At 36.2% G+C, this 23,661-nt stretch overlaps 1 protein-coding gene across 1 annotated transcript in view; it reads left to right on the top strand.

The window, feature by feature from the left end:
• STK24 (serine/threonine kinase 24) overlaps positions 1-23,661 on the top strand; it is a 137,067-nt gene that overhangs the window by 23,833 nt on the left and 89,573 nt on the right. Inside the window, exon 2 of the mRNA XM_044670554.1 lies at positions 22,684-22,914. Coding sequence (XP_044526489.1) covers positions 22,684-22,914 — 231 coding nt within the window. The remainder of the gene's footprint in view (positions 1-22,683; positions 22,915-23,661) is intronic.

The following is a 23,661-nucleotide window of genomic DNA, read 5'->3' on the forward strand; positions in this document are numbered from 1 at the left end:
ATAGAATTGTATATGAAACCATCATTATGTAGGAATAGTTTCAAAGCTGTACTGCTTGTGTCTCCTGAATTTCATTCTGTTCTCGTGCATTTAAAAAAGTTTCACTATTTTCTTATTTGTTGGCATTATTATCTTTTTACTATTAACCAAATTTATTCACTTCTAACCCTTATTCCTGAGCCTCTCTGAACCAGTTACTTCATGTGTAAAATAGAGGAGGCTACTTTAACTAGAAGAAGTTTAGGGCTTCTTCCATTTCTGATAATCCTAGATTTCTTAGTGGTATGTTACTGTGGATAGTAGAGAGCTGGAGAGCGCTGTCCATGATCTGAAATACTCTGTGCAGTTCATACCCCCATATGTATTTTGTGTAAGCACTCTTTTGTAATTGGTTATACAATTGGTGTCCTCAGTCAGCACTGATCTGTAGAATGATGCATCCAGAAAACAATGCTGTATCATCAGATGGGCCTGCCACGTGAAGGAAATAATTAAGACTTGTGAAGGGCCTCAGTTTTTCAGCTGGTTATTAAAAAACAAAACAACTCCCCCCATTCCTTATAAAATAGAGCATAAATAGCTTATGGTTAAAGTTACTGAGCATTAAGGTGAAGAGATAAACCTAATGACAAATACCAGAAGTTCTTTGCTGCCAATTCTCTGACATCCCAGAGGTGGGTGCATTTGCAGGCTGTTTGGTATCCTGAGGGTAAGGATCATGGATGAATCTGCTTTAGGTCTCTCATGGAAGTGAGACCTATTTGGCTCAGTAAGTGGGTGCCTGCCCATCCAGACAAATGGTCTCTCTCCTGAACAGTGCTTAGCTAAGAATTTCTGTATTGTGGTCAAGGATTATAGTGTGCTTGACTCTGGGAATGCAGTCAGTTTTAGATCAGTGGGGGGATTCAAGGCCAGACATCAGATAGGCTGGTGTCTGCCAGCTGAACAGTTCAGTTAGTAGCAGTAATTTCAGATTCAAATGGAGTATGTTACTAAAGTAACTTTATCATCCTCTACACAGAAAATGCTCCATTTGTTCTAATTGGTTTTAACAATCTCTTTTAAGTGGAGGTTTTCAGCTTTCTAGCTATTGTCATTCCTTGAATATCCATGCATATTTTTTCCTATTGTCTTTGTCCCCTTTGTTTAGACCTCTGTTTGGAATGTCCTTCCTTCTGTCCATTATCCTTAATTCTACCTACTATTCAAGTTCTAATTCAAGTTTGCCTCCTCTCTGAAACATTACTTGACCACTTTGCAGATAATACAGCATTAGATTTAGGTTTAGGAAGACCTGAATTCAAGTTTTACAGTAGACTCTTACTGGGCCTATGCCTAGAGCTTGGGTAAGTTACTTAACTGCTTTCAGCCTTAGTTTTCTTTATCTATACAGTAGGAATGATAATAACTTAACTAGCTTGTTGTGAAGGTAAAAATGAAATATGTGTAAAGCTCTTTGCTAAAGCACTGTATAAAAGTTATGAAGATAATATTGTCCTCCTGAAGTACTAAAATCCACCCCCAACCCCTCTTGGGGCACTCGCCTATTGCTTTTTAAAATTTCTTTTTTTGTGTGTGACCTGTTTTCCTGACTGGACTGTAAGATCCTGAGAATAGAACTGTGTCTTGTACTCCATAGTATATTAGCACACAGTTGTTATTTGTTAAGCATGTTGATTAATTTTAAAGGAATCACCAAGGTTCTCTTGAAGAATCTTTAAGTTGTAAGAAATAGGATTTGAAATAATCTGATCTTTAAGTTAAAAGCACACTTTGGTAGTTGGAACAGTAGACTGAGCTATGAAGCAGGATTATTCTAGTACTGACTGCTGTTTATTACCTGTGTGTCTGTGGCCCAGGCATTTAATTCTTGTTTTTTTTTTTATCTGTAAAATGAGAATGTTGGACTTAAAAGACATTTTAGTCATAGCTCTTTAAATCTATAAATTCCTTATGTTAGCCTTGACAAGGTGCTCAAATTTCTACTTCATTTACTATTCTTTTTTTAGACTTAGATATTTGAAGGCCTGTGTAAAAAATGCAAATTCTCAGCAATGAGCATGTAATGATGTAATAATCTGAAGAAATGGTGAGGGGGTTGGCCTTCCCCTTTTTATGATGTGTTAAAATTTTAATTATTTTTATTTAAAATTCTTACCTTCTATCTTAAAATCAATATTGTATATTGGGTAAGGGTTAGGCAATGGGGGTTAAGTGACTTGCCCACGGTCACATAGCTAGGATGTATCTGAGAACAGATTTGAACCTAGGATCTCCCATCTCTGGGCCTGGCTCTCAATCCACTGAGCCTCCTAGCTGCCCCCTCTCCCTCACTTTTTGTGGGGGTGGTCTAGAGCCATTCCTGGGTAGTATAATTTCTGATTGGAAATCAGAAAATATTTGTATTCATTAAATTCAGTAAGGACTTATTAAGTACACCTCTTTTCCAGGTAACATATTTGGTGATGGGTATACAAAACCAAAATGAAGCAGTACCTGCCTTCAGTGAACTTACATTCATTGTCTTACCAGAAACTTGATACTTGTATACATCTCCCTTGCACTGTATAATAACACAGAACAAGTGAATAATAAATACTCAGATGGAGATGGCTCATTTGTCTACTTAAGTTGTGATGGGCAAATTATAAAGTGATGTTGACAGAAAGCTAAACCTGAACATTCTACCAGAGGAATATGTTAATATCAAGTTGTGAGAGACCTTTTGAAAAGTTGCTAAATTTAAGTAAGCACGTCTTTGGATAGAGAATAGGAAGGAAAATGAAAAAGATTTTAAGCCTATAAACCTCCTGGTAATACACTTCTAGTGGAAGCCTTGCCTAAGTAAAATTTCCCATTTTCAGTGTGGAACCTGAGGTTCAAGGCTTTTGTAGTAGTCAGGAAGCCAAACCCATCAGCTGCAGAACAAACTCAAGCCACTTCCTTTGTAGAATTAGTCACATGAGATACAGTGCATTTGAGATATATATATATATCATAATGAGTGAATATGACACATCAGTTTACTGTAGTATTGCAAAAGATTCATGAAAGTGTGGGTTCTCTACCAATCAAATGGGATTGTAGTTCTTCCATGCCACAATAGACTGTTTTCATGAGCTGCTGTGGTCAAAATATTATTACTTTATGGCTACCCTTTTGATAGTGAATAATGTCTCTGAATTTGCCTAGATTATTCATGCATTGAACTGTGGACACAATACAAGGCTTTTACTTAAAGCCTCTCCAACTTAGTAGAGCCTGTCAGAGCTCTGTCTTAAGTATACCAGAGCATACTATCTTCTGAGATGCCTTTGAGCTAATCTAGAATCACCTTCACACCACGAGACAAAAAAGTAATGAAAATGCATACTATTAGTATGTTTAAATTTTTAAGTTTTGCATTGAGTAGTCCAGACTTCAGAATTGGGCCTAATTGTGCTAAAGATTTTTTTTTTTAAAACCCTTGCCTTCCATCTTAGAATCAATACTGTGTATTGGTTCTAAGGCAGAAGAGCAGTAAGGGCTAGGCAATGGGGGTCAAGTGACTTGCCCAGGGTCACACAGCTAAGAAGTGTCTGAGGCCAGATGTGAACCCAGGACCTCCCATCTCTGGGCTTGGCTCTCAATCCACTGAGCCACCCAGCTGCCACTGACAATTTTCTTTCTTTCTTTCTTTTTTTTTTAAGCCAAGTGATAGACTATAACTGACTCAAGGTGCAGTGGAAAGAGCACTGACTCAGAAGTTTGGAATCTTTGTTTCCAGTCCAAGTTCCCTCGACTAATTAGCTGTGACCATAGGCAGATTTACTTTATTTTTCTGAGCCAAAATTTCCTCATTTGTTAAATGAAAAGATTGAATTAGATCAAGGGTTTTTAACCTGAAGGTCTGTGAATGGAAAAAAATACATTAATAACTATTTTAATATAATTGGTTTCCTTTGTAATCCCATGTATTTTATTTTATACATTTAAAAACATTCTCCCAAGAGGTGCATAGATTTTACTAGATTCTCAAAAGAGTCCATGACACAAAAAAGATTAAGAACCCTGGTTAAGGTTAAGACCCCTTACAGCTCCAACTTTTTATGATTCTGTGACTAATCCAGTTCTGATATCTTGTCCAGCATTGGATTCACATTATAGAACACCACTCCTTCTAGAGTCAGAGGACTTAATTGTGGGCCATGGCTATAAAGATTGGCAACAGGAAAGAACAGAACTAAACAAGGCCAACATGTTGCATGCAAGTACCACATGAGGAAATTTTGAAATAATGGTAAATAAATTCAACAAAATTTGTTTATTTTCCTAGGTTGGCCCAATCTTTATTATTCTATATTGGTAGTAAGGTGAAAAAGGCAATGAATGACATATTAACATAAACTCAAATTCTGTGACTTTTTTTTTAAACTCCAGGAAAGCTTTCTTCAATAGGATTGACAGGACCTGTAATTAATCGTTCTCATTGTCAAGAGAGCTGCCCTGTCTTCAGTAGCTTATACATCTGAAAGTTTCATCTTTATAACTGATCTTAGGTTATAGCCTGATGATTGAACTGCTTTTAAATGAATTATTTTAATGGAAAATATAAAGTTGTACTAAATGCACCAATGTCCTACATAAATCTTTGAAGCATTTTGAAGTTACAGTTAGTTTAATCCATCAATAGACTATGCTCAGGGCCTAAAAAAATAAAATGAAAGAACACAGAATGATATCAGGTGGTCTATTTTTGAGAGATTTGATAAAATCACCTTTTCATAAATTTCATATGATCACTTGATCTTATTTTTTTTTCTTTCTGAGAACTCTGAGGGCAGGGACATTTACATTTACATTTTTTGTGTCTCTAGGTCTTAGCTTGGTACATAGTTGACACTTAATGCTTATTAATTGACTTACTGATTGATTTTCACAGGAATTTTATTTACATACATAACATTATATTTATGAAGTCTTCCTTACAACCACCCTGTGAAGTAGACAGGGTATCATGGTATAGTGCAGTGATGGGCAAACTATGGCCTGCAGGCCAGATGCTGCCCCCTGAAATGTTCTATCCAGCCATGTGACATTATTCCTAATCTGACGAATACAGTGAGTAGGACACAATACAATGAAACTTTGAAAGAGTTGCCTTAGAAACAGACTGACAGATGAGCATCTCCTTTCCTTTGGCCCCCTCTTTAAAAAGTTTGCCCATCACTGTTATAGTGGATAAAGTACTCAGCTTGAAGTTAGGACTACTTTAGTTTGAATCCTGCTTCAGATACCAAGATATTGTGTGACTGGTCAAATTACTTAATCTCTCTGAGCATCTGTTTCCTTGCCTGTAAAAGAGGACCCTTAAAGGCTCTCTCATTCCAAAATTTGTAATACTGTGATTCTAAGATCTAAATATTGTATCAATTTTACCAGTGAAGTATCTTAAGACTTAGAGTGACTTTTTTGTCTTAAAACATTTTATTTAATTAATTAATTTGTAATATTTCCCCATGGTTCCATGATTCATGCTCTCTCTCCCCTCCTCCCACCCCCTCCTGTAGCCAACAAGCAATTCCACTGAGTTTTACATGTGTCATTCATGAAGGTCTATTTCCATATTATTAATATTTGCATTAGGGTGATCATTTAGAGCAGTGACTGTTCCCAAACTTTTTTGGCCTACCGCGCCCTTTCAAGAAAAAATATTACTTAGCCCCCTGGAAATTAATTTTAAAAAAATTTTAATAGCAATTAATAGGAAAGATAAATGCACCTGTGGCCATCACCACCTCCCTGGATTGCTGCAGCACCCACCACTTTGGGAATCACTGGTTTAGAGTCTACATCCCAGATCTTATCCCCATCCAACCAATGCGATCAAACAGTTGTTTTTCTTCTGTATTTCTACTCCCACAGTTCTTTCTTTGGATGTGGATAGTGTTCTTTCTCATAAGTCCCTCAGCCTTGCTCTGGATCATTGCATTGCTGCTAGTAGAGAAGTCCATTATGTTCAGATTGTACCACAGTGTTTCAGTCTCTGTGTACAACGTTCTCCTGGATCTGCTTCTTTCACTCTGCATCAATTCCTGGAGGTCGTTCTAGTTCACATGGAATTCCTCCAGTTCATCATTTCTTTTAGCACAATAGTATTCCATCACCAACATATACCACAATTTGTTTAGCCATTCCTCAATTTTGAAGGGCATCCCTTCATTTTCCAGTTTTTTGCCACCATAAAGTGCAGCTATAAATATTTTTGTACAAGTGTTTTTCCTTATTATCTCTTTTGGGTATAAACCCAGCAGTGGTATGGCTGGATCAAAGGACAGGTAGTCTTTTAAAGCCCTTTGAGTATAGTTCCAAATTACCAACCAGATTGTTTGGATCAATTCACAACTCCACCAGGAATGCATTAGTGTCCCAATTTTGCCACATCCCCTCCAACATTTATTACTTTCCTTTGCTATCATGTTAGCCAATCTGCTAGGTGTGAGCTCTCTGAGTCAGTGATTGCAATGGTGCCTTCTGTTATCTTGGTAAATAACGGAATTTGTCCTATTTTAAGTAGATGTGATTGCTACATTCTAGTCTCCTGCACAAAACTTTTCTCTTTCATCCCCATACCCCTCAAATGTCCCAGATGTTTTGTTTTTTTTTTAAAGGTAGGATCCACTTCTCTTCTGGTGTCCCCTACAATTTGAAGGATTTTCAAAGTGAAGGAACTGTGAGTGTTGACTGAAATATTTCTTACCCAGGGTTGTTAATGAAGATGGTTGTAGAGTTGAAAATGAACTAAATTATGACTTTTGATCTGAGTGTGGTTGAAGGATATAGGATGTGAATATTTGTGATTAGTTAAAGCTATCCTATATAGAAAGGGAAAGAAGCTTATTAGCAGGAAGTGCTTGGTGCAGTTCTGCATATACTTGTCCCCTAATCTGAATCTGATCTTGGTAGTTTAGAAATAAATGGAGGACTACATTTCACCAAAGATTCCTCTAGTTGAGATATGGTCACAACTGAAATTCAAAAGCATGTTTTTGAACTGTTGTTGGGCAGGGGTTTTTGAGGCCATTCACCTTGGAAGGAACTGCAGATGATGTTCAAGTAGTGGAAACCAAAGTTGTTTTTTATCAAAGGGAAGTTAGAAATTGCGTATTCTAATTTTAGTTATAAGAGATCAGAGACAAAACAATAGTGGAATATTAATAACAATTATACTAACATTAATAACTAAATACATGGCACTTTAAAATTTGCAAAATGGTTTACATCTGTATTTCTCTCTTAAGCCACAAAAACACTAAGAAGTAAGTGCTATTGTTACCATCCACATTTTAGAGATGAGGAAACTGAGGTCTAGAGGATAAGTTACTTGCTTTGGCCGAATTTGAAGTCATGACTTATTGACTCCAAGTTAAGCACTACCTAAAACATATTTGCTTTCATTCCCCTTAGCTAGAGATAATTCTCCTTCTCTGTGTTCATATACTATGTTAATCAACAAGTGACTATTTAGAAACAAAAATTTTAGAGAGACACCTGGAAAATAGAACCCTGGGGCATAGTCACTGAGATTAGGATTTAGTACTTTGTGTCTCAAATTCTTTTCATGTTAGATGAAGATAATGCTCCTTATTAATAATACAGAACTACCTAATTAATTCAACAGTACTATTTGGAAATATGTAGCTATTAGGTTAGGCCCAATTTCCTTTACTACCATAACACAGAAATAAACTTTCTCTGTAATGATAGGGTTTTCTTTTTTTCTGATACTGTTACCTGCCTGATGTTATTTGTCTCACCACACAGTTCCATATGCCTCCCTGCCATTGGCCTAGAGTTCAGTACTAGTTCTTTGAACCTCTCCTTCTTCCTCTAGTCTTAAAGGTACTTTAAATAGGCTACTTGAAATATCTGTTGTTGACACCTGAATAAAATATCCTTGATGGGGCTTAAGGATCAATATTATTACTACCTGAACTTTCTCAGAAGTGTATGACTTTTTTTTTTCTAGGAAAAGCTTGGATGAAGGCAGGAATTAAATGCTACCCTTTTTTTTTTAAACCTTTTTATTTATACTTATGTCTAGAGTTGTGTGGATATTTGATATCTCTGAAAACCAAAGGTAGATAAACTTATCTTTCTTAGGATTCCTGATTTTTAAAATGTTCTCAGAAAATGGATATTTTTTTTTTCTGTGACTGGGCTGAAAATTTGTCCTCATATTCCCTGAATACACTTCATTAAAGGAGTATTGACAATTAGAACTTCAGTTCCTCTGTCAGATCTCAGGGAGTTTCTGGCACTAGTTGAATTGCAGACTTGCTGGAAAGAGTGAGCAGACCTGTGTGGATTAATAAGCTCAATTTGGACAAACTCCTGGCACTCAGCTGGAATGTAGAAACTGTAGTGGGATTTTCAGTGAAGCATTTAGCAATTTACAGATGTTTGTGTTTTAGACAAATTCTATCTGTCTGGTAGGATTAAGTGGTCAAATTCGTCTGATAGGCAGGCTTTTCAAAGTATTTGCAGGTCACAAGTACATTTTATTTATAGAAAAGTATTCATATTGAAATAAGGGAGAGATTGTATATATAGAAGCTTAAAATTAAGCAGCATTTCACCCAAAATAGGGTGCTAACAAGTTTAAAAGGCGTTATTTTAATAGTTACTTTAAATCTTAAGAGTTCTCTAAACTAAAGCACTATTTCAAAAGTCACCAAAATTTTTCTCTGAATGATCCATCCCTGTTGTAGAAAGCTAGGAGGGGAGAATAGTGAAAAGAAAAATGGATCAAGAATCAGGTGACTTGGGGGGCAGCTGGGTAGCTCAGTGGATTGAGAGTCAGGTCTAGAGACGGGAGGTCCTAGGTTCAAATCCGGCCTCAGACACTTCCCAGCTGTGTGACCCTGGGCAAGTCACTTGACCCCCATTGCCCACCCTTACCACTCTTCCACTTAGGAGCCAATACACAGAAGTTAAGGGTTTAAAAAATGTTAAAAAAAAAAAAAAAGAATCAGGTGACTTGGATTCTAGCTATAGTTTACTTTTATGGCCTTCCATCATTTCTCTGCCTTTTGAAGCTCAATTTCTGAATCTAAAAAATGAAAATAATACTTGCATCGCCTACCACAAAGGGTTATGAGGAAAGTAATTTGTGGAATAAAATCTATATGAATATGAATTTTTAGTATTGATTCTCTTGTTCTTAGTTTATTCATCTGCAAAATGAGGAGTTTAGACTAGATGATCTCTCAATTCTTTTCTAACTGAATCTTTGAGCTTCTTCCTCATATGCCAAATCTGCATGATAACCAAGTCTAATAGTATCATTGCTTAGTACTATGTTTTTCTTGTGTTTTGTGGTATGGGAAGGCCAAGTCATTTCAGCATCTAGTTCAGTTGGGTGGATATGAGAATTTCTTTGCAGTAAAATATTTTATTTTTAAAAACTTTTGTTCAGAAATTGCTCAGCAGTATCTCTTAGGTCAACCTGGTTTCAGTGTATATGTCTTAGGTAATGTGTAGAAGAATTGCATGTTGGTTCTGATTTGCTTTTAGAATTGTTTTGCCCCATGGTGATCAGGCCCACTTGTTTTTTTACAAATGTCTCACCTCATTAAGTGTCCAATTTGCTTTCTTTATTTGTGATGTGTGTGTGTATGTGTGTGTGTGTGTGTGTGTGTGTGTATGCACAATATATATCTATCTAAAAAAAAAAGGCCTTAGGATTTTTTTTTTTCTGCTTCTGTATAAATAGCTTCAAAGTTCTCCCAGTAAATGTATTATAACAAAAGGAAATCACCCGTGGGCTTTTTATCATGTTATTCCTTGAGGGAAATAGTACACTGTTTATCAAGACAAAGAAAAGTTCTTGTTATTTCTTTTTCTTCTGCTTCATCCAAGGAGGAGAATGATTTTCATTGGAGAGACTTGAACAAGGATGTTAGAAGAAGCTCTTTATATGAATTCAAATATCCAGACCTAGATGAATTGCATTCCAGGATTCTGAAAGAAACTGAGCTGGGGTCTTAAAGCTAGTAATCATTCAGATTCCAGGGGAATGAGAGATAAGCCAGGAAATTGGAAGTACAGTAGTAAATGTTGTCCTGAATTTTAAAAAAAAGGAGAAAAGGGATGAATTTTAAAAGCCCATATGCCTGATATTGTTGCCTGGCAAAAGTTTGGAAATGCCAGTTAAGTAGATGGCAGATGATTGTGAGCATTTGGAAAAGTATTGGTAAATTACTAAATGCCAGTTTGGGTTCACTAAAAATGTCATGTCACACTAACCTCATTTCATTTTCAGTTAAGGTTTGCAAGTTGGTGGAGGAAATGTCAGAGATACAATGTATATTGATTTCATTAAGAATATGACAGTTTCTAGTGGTACTCTTTGAGAACAAGATGGAAAATGTTAGGTGGATTAAAGTATAAAGCATGCTTACAATTCTTGGAGCAATCTCTCCTAAAGAGTGTTAATGTCCTAAGTCATACTAGAAGCTGGGGAGGACAGTAGGACAAAAATAAAGTAATTCTAGTACTCAAGGAAGTTACATTATTAAGGGAAACAACAAATATATTTAAGTGTACAAAACATGCACAAGTTGCTCAGGGGATCAGAGCGACTGTCATAAGTTGATTGTATTTTGTGAAGTCTTGTAAAGAACACTGGCCCTGGATGTGGAGGTTTTTTTGTTATTGGTAGAGTTGAATTTTATTGACTACCTCGGTAAACTTTAGGGAAATCGAGCAACCTCTGTGGATATCATTCTTATATCAGAACCCAAATTATATAGTCACCAGGGGATCTAGATCATCCAGGACCTGGTCAGATCCTGAAGTATTGGTTGAGAAATCCACAGAGATTCCAAGAGGGTTTCTAGTGATGTGATGCTCATGATTTGTAGTATTGTGTAGTGGTCTCTTTTCAGGTTATAGTGAGAGCAAAATATAAGCATGACCAAGTGGAAGAACAAAGTCCTTCTGCAGTTTTGGATAAGATTTCACCAATTCTGCCGTTTTCCCAGTGAAATTGCTGTATTCCAGTGACCCAAAGCCTAGGATTTGTGGACATTCTTCTGTTGTTGTATGAGTATTGGGAGAATAGAAATACCAAAGATGGCATATTTTCTTGACTTATGTGTTTTCCTTGCTCTCCTTTATCAGCTAGTTTCTTAAAAATTTCCAACATGAATCCATTCTTTTTAGTTCAATTTAGCAAGCGTTTGTTAAGCACTTAGTTTGTGCTAGGCAGGCCCTTTCCAGAGGCAGCTATTGGCCTGGTGGATAGAATGCTGGGCCTGCAGTCAGGAAGACCAATAGAATTCAGTTGTAGCCTCAGATGCTTACTATTTGAGTGACCTTGGGCAAGACACTTAACCCTGTTTGCCTCAGTTTTCTTAGCTATAAAATGGGGATAATAACAGCACCTATCTCCCAGAATTGTTGTAAGGATCAAATGAGATAATGCAAAGTGCTTACTTAGCACAGTGCAGGCACATAGTAGGTGCTATTTAAATGCCTATTTCCTTCTTTCCCTTTCCTTCTGTTCCCTACTTTGTGTTATAAAAACAAGACAAAATACAGGATGGCCTCTACTCTCAAAGGCCTTACATTCAATATCAGAATGCAAAGGCACCTTATTTTCTCACTTTGGGCAAGAAAGTTGGAAAGAGTGATCGACAATGTTCTGGTTACCACAAGGAGGAGTATAAGGAGCTTTTAGTTGGAGTCACAAATCATGGATTGGAGATCTACCTTATAGCTGTTTTGAGCTTCAGCAAATCCCTGAATCCCTTTGTGTTCCCTTCTGCCCTAGATAATGGAATAATGAAACACACCCTATATTTCTTTCAGGGTTGTTGCAAAAGGAATGATTTCTTAAAGCTACAAAGTGCCATATACACATGAATTATTCTTCATTATTATAGGGTTGGGGCAGACAGAAGTGTAAAGAAGGCTGAAAAACTTTAGTGGCTTCTCTTAAAGGAAGCTTCACTGCTCTCATTCATTTTCATCATCAAAAACATTGATTAAGCCCTTTCTATGGGTACAGCATTGTTGTAAGGTGCTATCAGCGTGACTGTGACCAGCGGCAACTGGGTGTGATGCTTTTGGGGACCTCAGTCATTCATAACAAGTGCTGTACTCAGCATTTTGCTATTTGATCTCAATGATATCCTTGCCCACCAGGAACTTGACTAATCAGAAAGGCAACTCAAATGCATCAAGTAATTAAAGGACATTTTATAAAACAGTAGTTATTAGGTGGGGTAGATGATGAAATTTCTGAAGAATTGAGAGAAATATGTGAGCAGAAGTAGTTGGGGAAAATGCTTCTTGAAGTTGATAGGTAAGTAGAGAGAAATTGGTCTCTAGTTCCTAATTGGTGAATATCAGTTAATATATTTGGTGAAATAAATATTCACCAAGTCTTGAAGTCAGGCTAAAAGCTAATAAGAAATAAGAACTACCACTCATACAGCGTGAGCATCTCCACATCTTTGCCAATCTTAAGCCTTTAGGAGCAAGATGAGGAAGAAGGGGAACCTGAGTAAATTAAAACCATCAGGAGTGTTCAGAGTTCATGGGGCTTCCCTTTTATGCCCTACTTTTCATTTTACCCTTTACCTCCTTTGTACATTTGTATGCATTATCCCCTGTGTCTGGAATGTATATATTATTCCCTTTCATTGCCTCCTTTGTACAGAGCACTATGTTAGAGGTTAAGATAACTTCATATTTTTATTCTCTGCCTATTAAAATCTTTCAAGACTTAACTTAAATATAATTTTCTATATTATTATGGGACCAACAAGATCATCTAGTATAATCCCCTTATTTAGAAAATGAAGAAACTGAGGATTAGATAGGTTAAGTGACTTGGTCAAAGTCTCAGGGGGCAAATAGCAGATAACTATTCCAAACCTTGATCGTCTGACTCTAAAGACCCATTGTGCCAGGCTTTACTCCCTATCCTTACCCTCCCGATTTGAAGTGATCTCTTCTTATCTTTAATTTTTGATGTTCTTTGACCTGTTCTATGCTTTTAAATTTCTAAGTTGTGTAATAGTTGTTTGTATATATTTCATTTCTTCTACTAGTTCATAAGTTCCTTGGGGGCAAAGACTTATTTTTATTCTTTACTTTTTATTCTCAGTACTCAGTATGGTACGTTACAGATAATAGTATTTAATAAATGTTTAAATTGTTTTCTGGCTTTTTTTTTAAACCCTTATCTTCTGTCTTAGAATCAGTACTGTGTATTGGTTCCAAGGGTGAAGAGTGGTAAGGGCTAGGCAATGGGGGATTAAGTGATTTGCCCAGGATCACACAGCTAGGAAGTGTCTCTGAGGCCAGATTTGAACCTAGGACCACCTCTTCTCTAGGCCTGATACTCTCAATCAACTGAGCCATCCACCTGCCCGCTTCTGACTCCTTTTGTTAAATGTGTGACCTTGGAAACCTGAAATTCTTGGTCTCAGTTTCTTTCCTTAGCTTTATATAGGAATAATACCTACCTTTAAGTAGTTGAGTAGGTCAAATGAGATGAATGTGAAAATCCTTTAAAAGTGGGGTAAAGTCTTATAGAAATGTAAGATGTCTTCGTGATTATAATAATTTGGAATGGACTCTTACTGTATCTATATGGTTTCCTTAGCTAAGCCACAGATTTATTTTGTGGTCATGGCACTGTTAAATGCACTTTATTTGATCTAGACTGAGGCTACTTGAAAGTGTACATTGAGGAGGGTGGTAAAACCTGAGTACAATAGTCTGTATGTAATTAGACCCCAATATATAACTAATGATAATATATTTTTGTACCACAATTATAGTTCATGTTTTTCCATTTAGTGCCATGTTGTTGGTTATATAGAAGGGCATAGTATTTTTTTAAATCCTTGCTTTCTGTCCTAGTAACAACTCTTAAGTCAGAAAGGCCAGTGGGGTTATAATTATAAATGAATTGTCCAGGGTCACATTGCTGGGAAGTGTCTGAAGCCAGACTTGAATCTATATCCTCCTGACCCCAGGCCTGGTTCTCTAAACATTGTGCCGTCTTGCTGCCCTTAACTGCATGGTATTAAAGGCCACCTTACGCTCATGTAATTCTTTGTCTTCATTAAAAAGCAAGTGAAGAACTTTGGCCATGGCCCAGGAAAACAAAGAGGAAGACATAGCCATATTATTACATTTCAAATTGAGTGAACTTTAGCATTGATAACTAATACTAAATGTATTTTATAGTGACAAGACAAAAGGAAACCATAGTAGCCATTCAGGTTTTAAAGCATAAAATACTTCAAAATTTTCATGAAACTACTTTGATGAATTTTCTCAAGGGACTATAAAATTCTAATGCAACACTGGAGAAACCTGAGTTTTAGAAAGACAAAGACCTGACATTTCTCTTTGGTTCTAAAGTAACTGAGACATAGTTAACATTTTCACTCGTATGTCAGAGAAACTGATCTTCTGAATATCCCAATGACAGATTAATATTGTTTTCTTAACATATAAAGAGCAAGGAGAGCTTTGAGTTTCACAAAATCTGAAAAAGAGCAGTTATGCTAGTTACTTCTGGAGTTTGTAGGAGAGAGGTTTTTTTTTTTTTTTTAGTGGCATAACTAACTTTATATGATATTTTGTGTCTTAGACTGTAACTAAGTTGGTACTGTCTTCCCTTAACCTCCCAGTAAACTTATTTGGTCCCTAATAGTTAAGTTTTTGCCTTAACTTGCTGGGAACCAGGCCTCCACAATGCTTCCCAGATATCTCTGTACCATTCTTCCTCTACTTCTCTTCCCCCTCCAACTCCCCTTTCTGTTATCTATCAATCTTTCCTAGCTTCCCATTGTACCAGGTTGTTATTTAATAAATATTCTTTGTATTGGATTTAGTCTTAATAATCAATAAACAGGTACTTATTAAGAATGTGTAAAAAGAGAGGCAGCAGTATGGTATAGTTGGTGAAACCTGTGGCACCTATTGTGGAAGACCTGCTCCCTTCCCCTCTCCACACACATTTCTCATCTGACCTGCCCTTCTGACCAACAGCCCAATGGGATCGCTTCCTCCCTCTTCCTCCACTGTCTGAGGTAAGGGGTTAGCTTCACCTGCAGTGTGAGGGTTGCAGTTTGGGCACTCAGTCTTGACATTCAGTTTCTAAAAGGTTCACCATTACTGGTATAGGGGATAGAGAACTTGTCTCAGTCGGGAATACCTGAGTCAGTTTCCCCTATATCTCAAGAGTGAACTGCTTAACCTTTCAGTGCTCCAGGCAACAAAGATCTTAAGTTGTGCTGGAGCCTTGGCTGTTTCCCTTTATATTCAAGAGGACTAAAGTGTATCAAAAGTGTGATGCCTTTTGATTTTTGCATAAATTGGATGTAAGTGAGGCAGAGTCATGCAGAATCATCAGCCTCACTCTCTCTTCCAGTCTCATCAAAAGTCCAGTGGCAAGATAGGGCAGATGAATGACAATGGACTGTAGGATGCAGTGGATGACCTTGGCTTCTTCAATGTGTAACTGAGCTCTAAGTGCTTCACAGTGCCTGCTTCGCTGCCTTCATGGCTGTTGAAGCAGATTGTTTTCATCTGCCTCTTCCATCAGGGTAATCTCCATAAGATTGGGATAGACACTCCCCCAACTCACCTATAGATTGAAGTGTGTTGGTTACCCTCAACCTGGTTGAGCCTGTCTGTTGAGACAGTTTGCTGGGATATGCCTGCAGAAGAAGAAAGCAACTTTGAAAAAGGCTAAGCATGCCCTCACTTCAGAGGTGCTAGTCTTCCCTGAACACTGTACATACCTGATAGCTAGGATCCTATCAGATACTGGTAGAGGGAGTTCCTCTCTACTCCCTACACTGTTGAATAATAAAGTCAAAGGTCCAGGCCCAAAAAAGGTGTGTAAAAAATTCCCTTTGACTCTTTAGTTTACCTAAGTGGCTATTTATATAATCTGTTTGTAGCTCTGCCTCTTGAACTATATAACTTAAATACTTACCCTTCTTTCCTATTTATGAGTCCATCTGAGTCCATTAGCCTGATTTTATACTGCTCCAGCTTTCCATATCTATGCTCTTAAGCTTTCAGCTCTTCTCCTTATGTGCGACTCCTCCTTCCCTATTCTTCCATCAGATTCTTAATTCTGAATTGTACCCTCTTGGTCAAGGGAGAATTCAGGGCATAGTGAAAGAGCTCTGACAGGTCTGGGTGGGTAAGCTCCAAGGGTGAGTCACCATTAGCTAGAGGCCTGGGTTAATTGAACATTGTAGTTTATTATTAGAAGTTAAGAAGGCATTTATTCTTCATAAAGGTCAAGACAATTTCTGTGGTTATGTGGATAATAATAACAAATGTTCACATTTTATACCACTCTAAAGTCTCTTAGTCATATTTTTCACTGTCCAAAGTTTCACTGAGCAAATGACCTCATGGTTTCTTAGACTGGTCTTGGGTACCATAATAATGAAGAAGCCCATTATATTATCTCCCTGAGACCATAGTCATGGACAAAAGTGTTAATAGATGGAAAACTGAATGAATGATCTAACTTTTACCTGAGTGAACAAGTTTTGTCTTGGTGATAGCTATGGAAGAAGAGTAAATATTTGACATGGGGGTGATTTTTAAAAAAATATTTATCTGGGTATCAAAAATTATGTTGAAGTGAATAGGTATAGAGAAATGTTTTTATTTTCCATTGACTTTAGGATTTATTATCATTTTAGTGTCTTCTGTGGGAATACTACTACTTAGTGATTAAATAGCTAGCCAGAATAATTGTCATTTTGAAAATTAGAAGGCACGTGGATATATAGGAGTTTGATGTCACCTTTTAATATACATGAGTTGTTCTAGGTAAGTTAAATTGCACATTTGAGTTTTGTAATTTTACATTTTTTATTCATGTCTTAACAATAGGATCACAGGTTTTAGGGTGGGAGGGGAACCTTAATCCCCTATCTAATCCAATACTCCCATTTTAGAGAAGAAACAGATGAAAGTGGGTTATAGTAACACCTGTTATTACCTTTTAACACTGGGGCCAAAGGCCTTGGGTTCAAATCCTGACTCCTAAGACAGGTAGCAAGTGGTGCTAGTGCCATTAAGTGTGCTAGATAATTGCTGTAATGAGTTGGATTTGGAGGCAAATAAAGAAATTCTGCAAGCACTGAGTATGCAGAAATGAAGAAATGGGAAGGCTAAATATTGTTTTCCTTTAATTGCCAAGAAAAGGTAAAATGTTCTTGTTTCATGAGCACATGATAAATAGTGCTAAGGGAATAAAGAGCTGCTGATTGGGAAAGTCATGTAAATGAGTGTAGACCTAAGTGAGAATCTTTGAAGGAAATAGAGCTATTTTTTCTTCTCACTAGTAGTGATACTTAAGCTCAGTCATTTAATTAACAGGCTCTCGGGGGACATCTAAAAACAGAGAGGACTCAATAGTTGACTGACCACTTGTGTGTTTGATAGGTAGTCTCTTCATGATGAAGGAGCTCAGTTCTGGCCTATTTCATTGATGCTCTGGGGTTATTCAGTGTTTTGCTGAAGCCAAGGAAGTGTGGGCATTTGGCTGCTTCCCCAGTGCGCTGCTTTGTTCTCAAGCCAACTTCTGGGGTTAGTGTACTTCTATTTAAGTAACAGCCCCAGGCGACCTTACTAGAGTCCTGTGCTGCTCTGATACTCAGCTAATTTTCAGAACTGGAATGTGTTTCAGTGGGAAGCCATTGGAAACCGACTCTGAAGAGAAACATTCTTCCAGAAAGTCAGTTGGAGTTTGGGTGGTCAAGGAGGAGAAAGTAGTCAGATGGTTTGTTTTTTGTCCACTTAATAGTTGCTTCTAATACTAGCTTTGTTGCGCCTTCCCCCCATCCCCCCATTTATATTCTAAATTACAGCCCAATTTTAGTTTTTGCATCCTAGGCTCTAAAGAGACTTTTAGAGAGGATATCTAGTCCAGTCCCTTTATTTTTAAGAGTAGAAATGGAGTCCTAGGGGTTTTTAAGTAACTTGTCCAAGGTGAAAGGATCATATGATCCTCGATCTAGAATTGGAAGGGACCTCAGAGGCCATCTCTTCCATCTCCTTAATTTTTTGCATGTGAGGAAACTGAAACCTAGTAGGGTAAATGATTTTTCTTAAGTTGGTGGTAGAAGGGACTTTCCAGGTCCTTTAACTCCAGAGCAGTGTTTCCACTGAACCTAGCTATTCCTACACTGAGAGTTGACTATAGTTATGAAATAAAATTTTCTTGATAAGTGTTTTAACTAGCCTCAGATTGTATCACCTTTCCTCTTTCTTTTGCTGAAACAGTGCTCTCCCAGCATATCTCTTCTGTCTTCCCCTTTTAACTTCTAATAATAACTGCAATGTTAATTCATGCTGCCAATGATAATGCTACCATGTTAATTTAAGTGCTATTAATCTCACTGGATTCTTGTGAAGAAATTAGTTTTGTAAATCAAAGAGTACCACACAGTATCATGGATTTTGAGTTGAAAGTGACCTACCTAAGTGGCCATTTTAGTCTAAAGTTTCCATTTTACATATGAGACTAGGAAAGGTTAAAGCAACTGGTCCACGGTCACACAGGGAACAAGAAGGCCTGGGTTTGGATCAGTGTCCTATTTCTAGACTCAACACTTTTTGTTATATTAACTATGACTCCAAACCCAGTACTGTTCATTATACAACCTTTATTCCCCATTGCCTGTCCCTTCACTGTACCACCAAGATTATTTTCTGGAAGGGATAGCCTTGACGAAAGAATGTGAGATTAAAGAAAAGAAAAGAATATGATGTAGTTTTTTTGAAGTAGTCACATGGCTTTTGGCTTTATTTCTGTTCAGTAATGAAGCACCAGATAGTAATAAGTTTTAGGAAGAGTTTCCAAGGGCAAGTAATAAGATTGTTAGAGAACTGTACTGTATTTAGTGTCAAGCTATCAGAGCAATGTCTTCATCTGTTAAGCAAGACAATTTTCAGTCAGGTTTCCAGCTGCAAAGACAGTGGCAAAGAGCTCTTAATGACTCAAAACCCAAGAGAACATATGTAACAACAAAACCGGTACTTCTATGAAATTTACAGGTGGCAGACTCTTCTGGAAATGCATTTTTTCTTTAAGGGAAGTGGCAGAAGTTGTAGAGAAAATAACTATTTTCTAACCTATCTGAAACCAAGCTAAAGAAGAGCAAGCAGTTTACTAAACTGGAACACTGTTTTCCAACTTCTGACTATTGTCCTTAATTTCCATTCAAGTCAATGTTCCTGTTCCAGGATTTGAGATTTTTTGTGTCTGGCATCTTTCTCCTCTTTACTTACTAGTACCATGTGGTTCAAGCCCTTGTCATAACCTTCCTACACCCCTGCAATAACTTCCAATTGGTCTTCCTTTATCATATCTCCTCTTTTTCCACTCCAGCCTTATTATCAAACTGATTATTCTAAAGAGTAATCCTGTGTCATTCTCTTACTCCATAACTTCCAGAGGTCCCCTATTGACTATAGGAGAAAATGTCATTTCAGCTTTCCAGCTTTCTTAATTTTTGATTTTTCTGCATGTTATAATTAGTACAGTAGTACATTTGTATCATTTATAAAAAAGTTTGCCCATATTGAGGGGTGTTCATTAAAAAACTTTACTGAAGGCAGCTGAAGAATAAAAAATATTAGATTTATCTAGTAATTAGTGACTTCACTCATAGGGTAGTTTTTATAATTTTATTATAAACATTTAATTTTAAAGATCGTTGATACTTTTGTTTATATGTCACATTTATTTCTTGGCATGCCTCTCATCCTTATTAGTCTCACCTTGTAACAAAGCTGAAAAAGAAAGAGTTTAGCAAAAAGTACATGTAAATACTTCACAATTATAGGCTTCCTCTTTGCCAAGGAAAAAAGATAGGCTATGCTTTCCATTTTCTGAATATTGCATAATCCCTATGAAGACATTCGAAATGTCACTCTCTATGACAGATCATAGTTTGTTTTGATTGTTCAAAAAAAAAATAACTACGTGTATAAAAGAAATAAAATATGATGAAGTATAGTGGTGACAGATTATTAAGTAGTGCTTTAAAGTTTTCAAAGTAATTTCCTTTAACAGCCTTGTAAGATAGGTGGTAATAACTTAATTGATAAGTTTAGGATATACCATCAAGAGGAAATGAATGCTGGTAAATAGTGTCAGTCTCATTATTATAGGTTAATATCTTGGTTAATGATTGCATGGGAAAAAAGGTGAAATTACATATACTTTTGTAGCAGGCAAACTTTTTTGGGGTGGGCTATTCCTAGAGTACGGGTTCTTAACCTTTTTAAAAAATTAGCCTATTTTTATTTTCATTGAACCTTTTTGGCAGTCTGGTGAAGCCTATGGACTACTTTTTCATAATAATGTTTTTAAAATACATAAGATTTCAAAAGAAACCAGTTATGTAATTATATTATTTTTTAATTCATAAATGACAATTTAAGAACTCTTGAACTGTCAGTTCAGAAAGTATGATGCTTTTCCTCTGAGAAACATTGTTATAAAGAGGGGGATGGAGGTGAGAAAGAAACAAGAATTTCTTTAATATCTACTCTACGATGTTAAGTATGTTATGTTAACATATAACTCTTTATATACATATAAAAGTATGTAACTTATATAAGTACATATAAAACATAACTATGTCTACTATGTTAACAGGAAACATTAAAAGCACTTTGTAAATATTATCTTATTTGATCTTCACAACAACTCTTGAGGGGTAGATGCTATTATTTCCTCCTATTTTACAATTGAATAGATTGAAGCAGACAGATTTAAATGATTTGCCTGGTCACAAAGCTAGTATGTGAAGTTAAATTTGTACTCAAATCTTGCTGCTACCTAGGGAGAGGCACAAAAGCTCACAAAAACTTAAATGTAACTGAACTTGATTTAATTCTTTGCCATTTAGTTGGCTTACTCATATACAGATTCTCTTCCTGTTCTCTTTTTGTTTTCCCTCCCTATCTCCATCTCTCCCTCTTTCTTGTTCTTCCTACTTCTCTTATTTTTTTTTTAAACCCTTAACTTCTGTGTATTGGCTCATAGGTGGAAGAGTGGTAAGGGTAGGCAATGGGGGTCAAGTGACTTGCCCAGGTTCACACAGCTGGGAAGTGTGTGAGGCCGGATTTAAACGGAGGACCTCCCCTCTCTAGGCCTGACTCAATCCACTGAGCTACCCAGACTTCCTCCTTCTCTAAGTGATATTCTTTGATTCATTTCACATATTGTTACAGCTTCATTATGGGTTAAAAGGTTTTTTGTTAGTAGCCTGGAAACTTAATAGCTAATTATAATGTTTTTTTTTGAAAAGTTGTATATTCTGGGACTTGGGGATAACTTCTCTCTGACCAGGATTCCAGCAAAGTGAGCTGAATCAGAAAAAATTGAAGGTTGAGGTATTCTGGTTTTGAAGGGGAAAAAAGTTAATTGAATTCCTTCATTAAGAGGCCTTGAAAAAAATTTTCCCCAGCCTCTTTATTTAGTTAAAGGTTCATTTCACAGAGTGAAACTGGACTGTTAGAAACACAGACAAACATACAGCAATAGAGGCATAAAACTGTCTCTTTGAAGTTATTTATTGTATAGGTGATGAAGCTAAAACTCAGAGAGGGGAATTATAACTTTCCCTTAAGGTTATAGAATTGATAAATAGTAATAGAGCCAGAATTTGAACTATGTCCTCTGAAAAATTCAGTACTCGTTGCACTCACTATATACCATGCTGTTTCCCCAAAATGATACTAGTAACACATTTTATATACAGAAAGTTATGAAAAGAGTGCTGACTTTGAAATCAGGACTGGTCTCAGTCCCTGGATTCCTCTTTGTTCCCTGGGTGACCTTTGGACAATTTCCTTTAACCATTCTCAGCCTCATTTGTAAAATTAGAAGTTTGGGTTAAGATGGTCACTAAGATCCTTTCCAGCTTGAAATAAATGAGCATGTGTGCTGCTTTTTGGTTTGCAAAGTTCATTTCCTCACAACAACCCAGTGAGATTGGTAGCATGATTTAGGGCACTTAGAGAGAGAGGCTAAGTGATTAACTAAGAAGTGACAGTAAGAACTGAAACCCAAGTTTCTTTGGTCCAAGGCGCATGTTTTTCCACTGCCACTGTGCCTGATCTTTATGATTTTCTTAAGATGTTAGTATTTGGTGAAAATGACCATGAGAAAAATTGTATATGATTTCCTGGAATTTGAATCATGGCCCAATATATTATAAATATATCTACAATATATCTATAATATAAAGTAGATGTAATGCCATTAAATATTGATATATTTTAATTTATATTACATATGAAACAAGTGGCATGTATATGTAGTAAGTCTAAACTTATTTTGGAAAATGTTGGAATATTTATTTTTCTTTATCAGCACTTGTTTAAAGTCAGTATTCTTACCGTTATTATGAAATACTCTGGAATAATAAGCACTGATACTTTAAAATTTACATTACATATAACTGTTAAGCAGTATTTGAATCTTAGAAAACTAATCTCTTGTCTAAATACAGGAAATAGCCAAGTTTTTATAAAACTTCTCATAGATACCAACTTTGGAAATAAACAGAAAAATTCCACTATTGATGATGCAATTAACTACCCCATTCCTCTTTTTCTTTAAAACAGAATCTAAAAGCAGATCCAGAAGAGCTTTTTACAAAGCTAGAAAAAATTGGAAAAGGTTCCTTTGGTGAAGTGTTTAAAGGCATTGACAATCGGACTCAGAAAGTAGTTGCCATAAAAATCATTGATTTGGAAGAAGCAGAAGATGAAATTGAAGACATTCAGCAAGAAATCACAGTGCTGAGTCAGTGCGACAGTCCATATGTCACAAAATATTATGGATCTTATCTCAAGGTAAGACTTTTTAAAAAAAATCCTTTTGATTTTTGAATATGAAGCGTTTTGCAGAAATGCAGAGTTAATTTGAAAGACTTGGATAGCATAGCTTGCTTTCCAAAGAAAAGGAAATGTTTTGACCTTCGCAGTCAAGTAGACATTGGTATCTAAAGCATAAACCTTTGGGATTTGAACATTGATGACATTTAAAATTGCAAGATAATGTAAATACATATATTATAGCACAAATTGTTGGGGGTTAAAATTTTTTATAGCTTATAATGATTTTTTTAGGGGATGGAGAATAGGATCTTTGCCCTTGAAAAGAGAATACAATTAAAAAAATTATTTTAACAGTACATATCACATAATTTTAGAAATAATTCATAATAATTAATATTTAATTAATAATTAAATTAGGAGTTTTGCACTGTTTTGTCAGTTATAAAGATGATTGCTATTTCATTGTTTACTGTCAGGGTTTTTTAATTGAATATAAAAATTTGTGTATTCATGTGGCTCCCTTAAGGCTCTTGGGTGGCCAATAAATGGTCATAAAACTTTTAGTAAAAATTGGAGATGCTGTAGAAGTACAATAAGTATGAGTTATCTTTGTTTAGAGGTGTTTGAAGGATATTTCCCTGCCTTTTCCTTTTCACCTGTGACTTAAGTAAAATGAATGTAGATCAGTTGAATTAATCTTTTCTAAAGAAGAACTTTTCATTTCCACTTTATTCAAGTCCTGTCTTGTACTTTGACCTGATA

Source organism: Gracilinanus agilis, chromosome 3 (assembly GCF_016433145.1).
Source record: "Gracilinanus agilis isolate LMUSP501 chromosome 3, AgileGrace, whole genome shotgun sequence".
Classification (NCBI taxonomy): Eukaryota; Metazoa; Chordata; class Mammalia; order Didelphimorphia; family Didelphidae; genus Gracilinanus; species Gracilinanus agilis.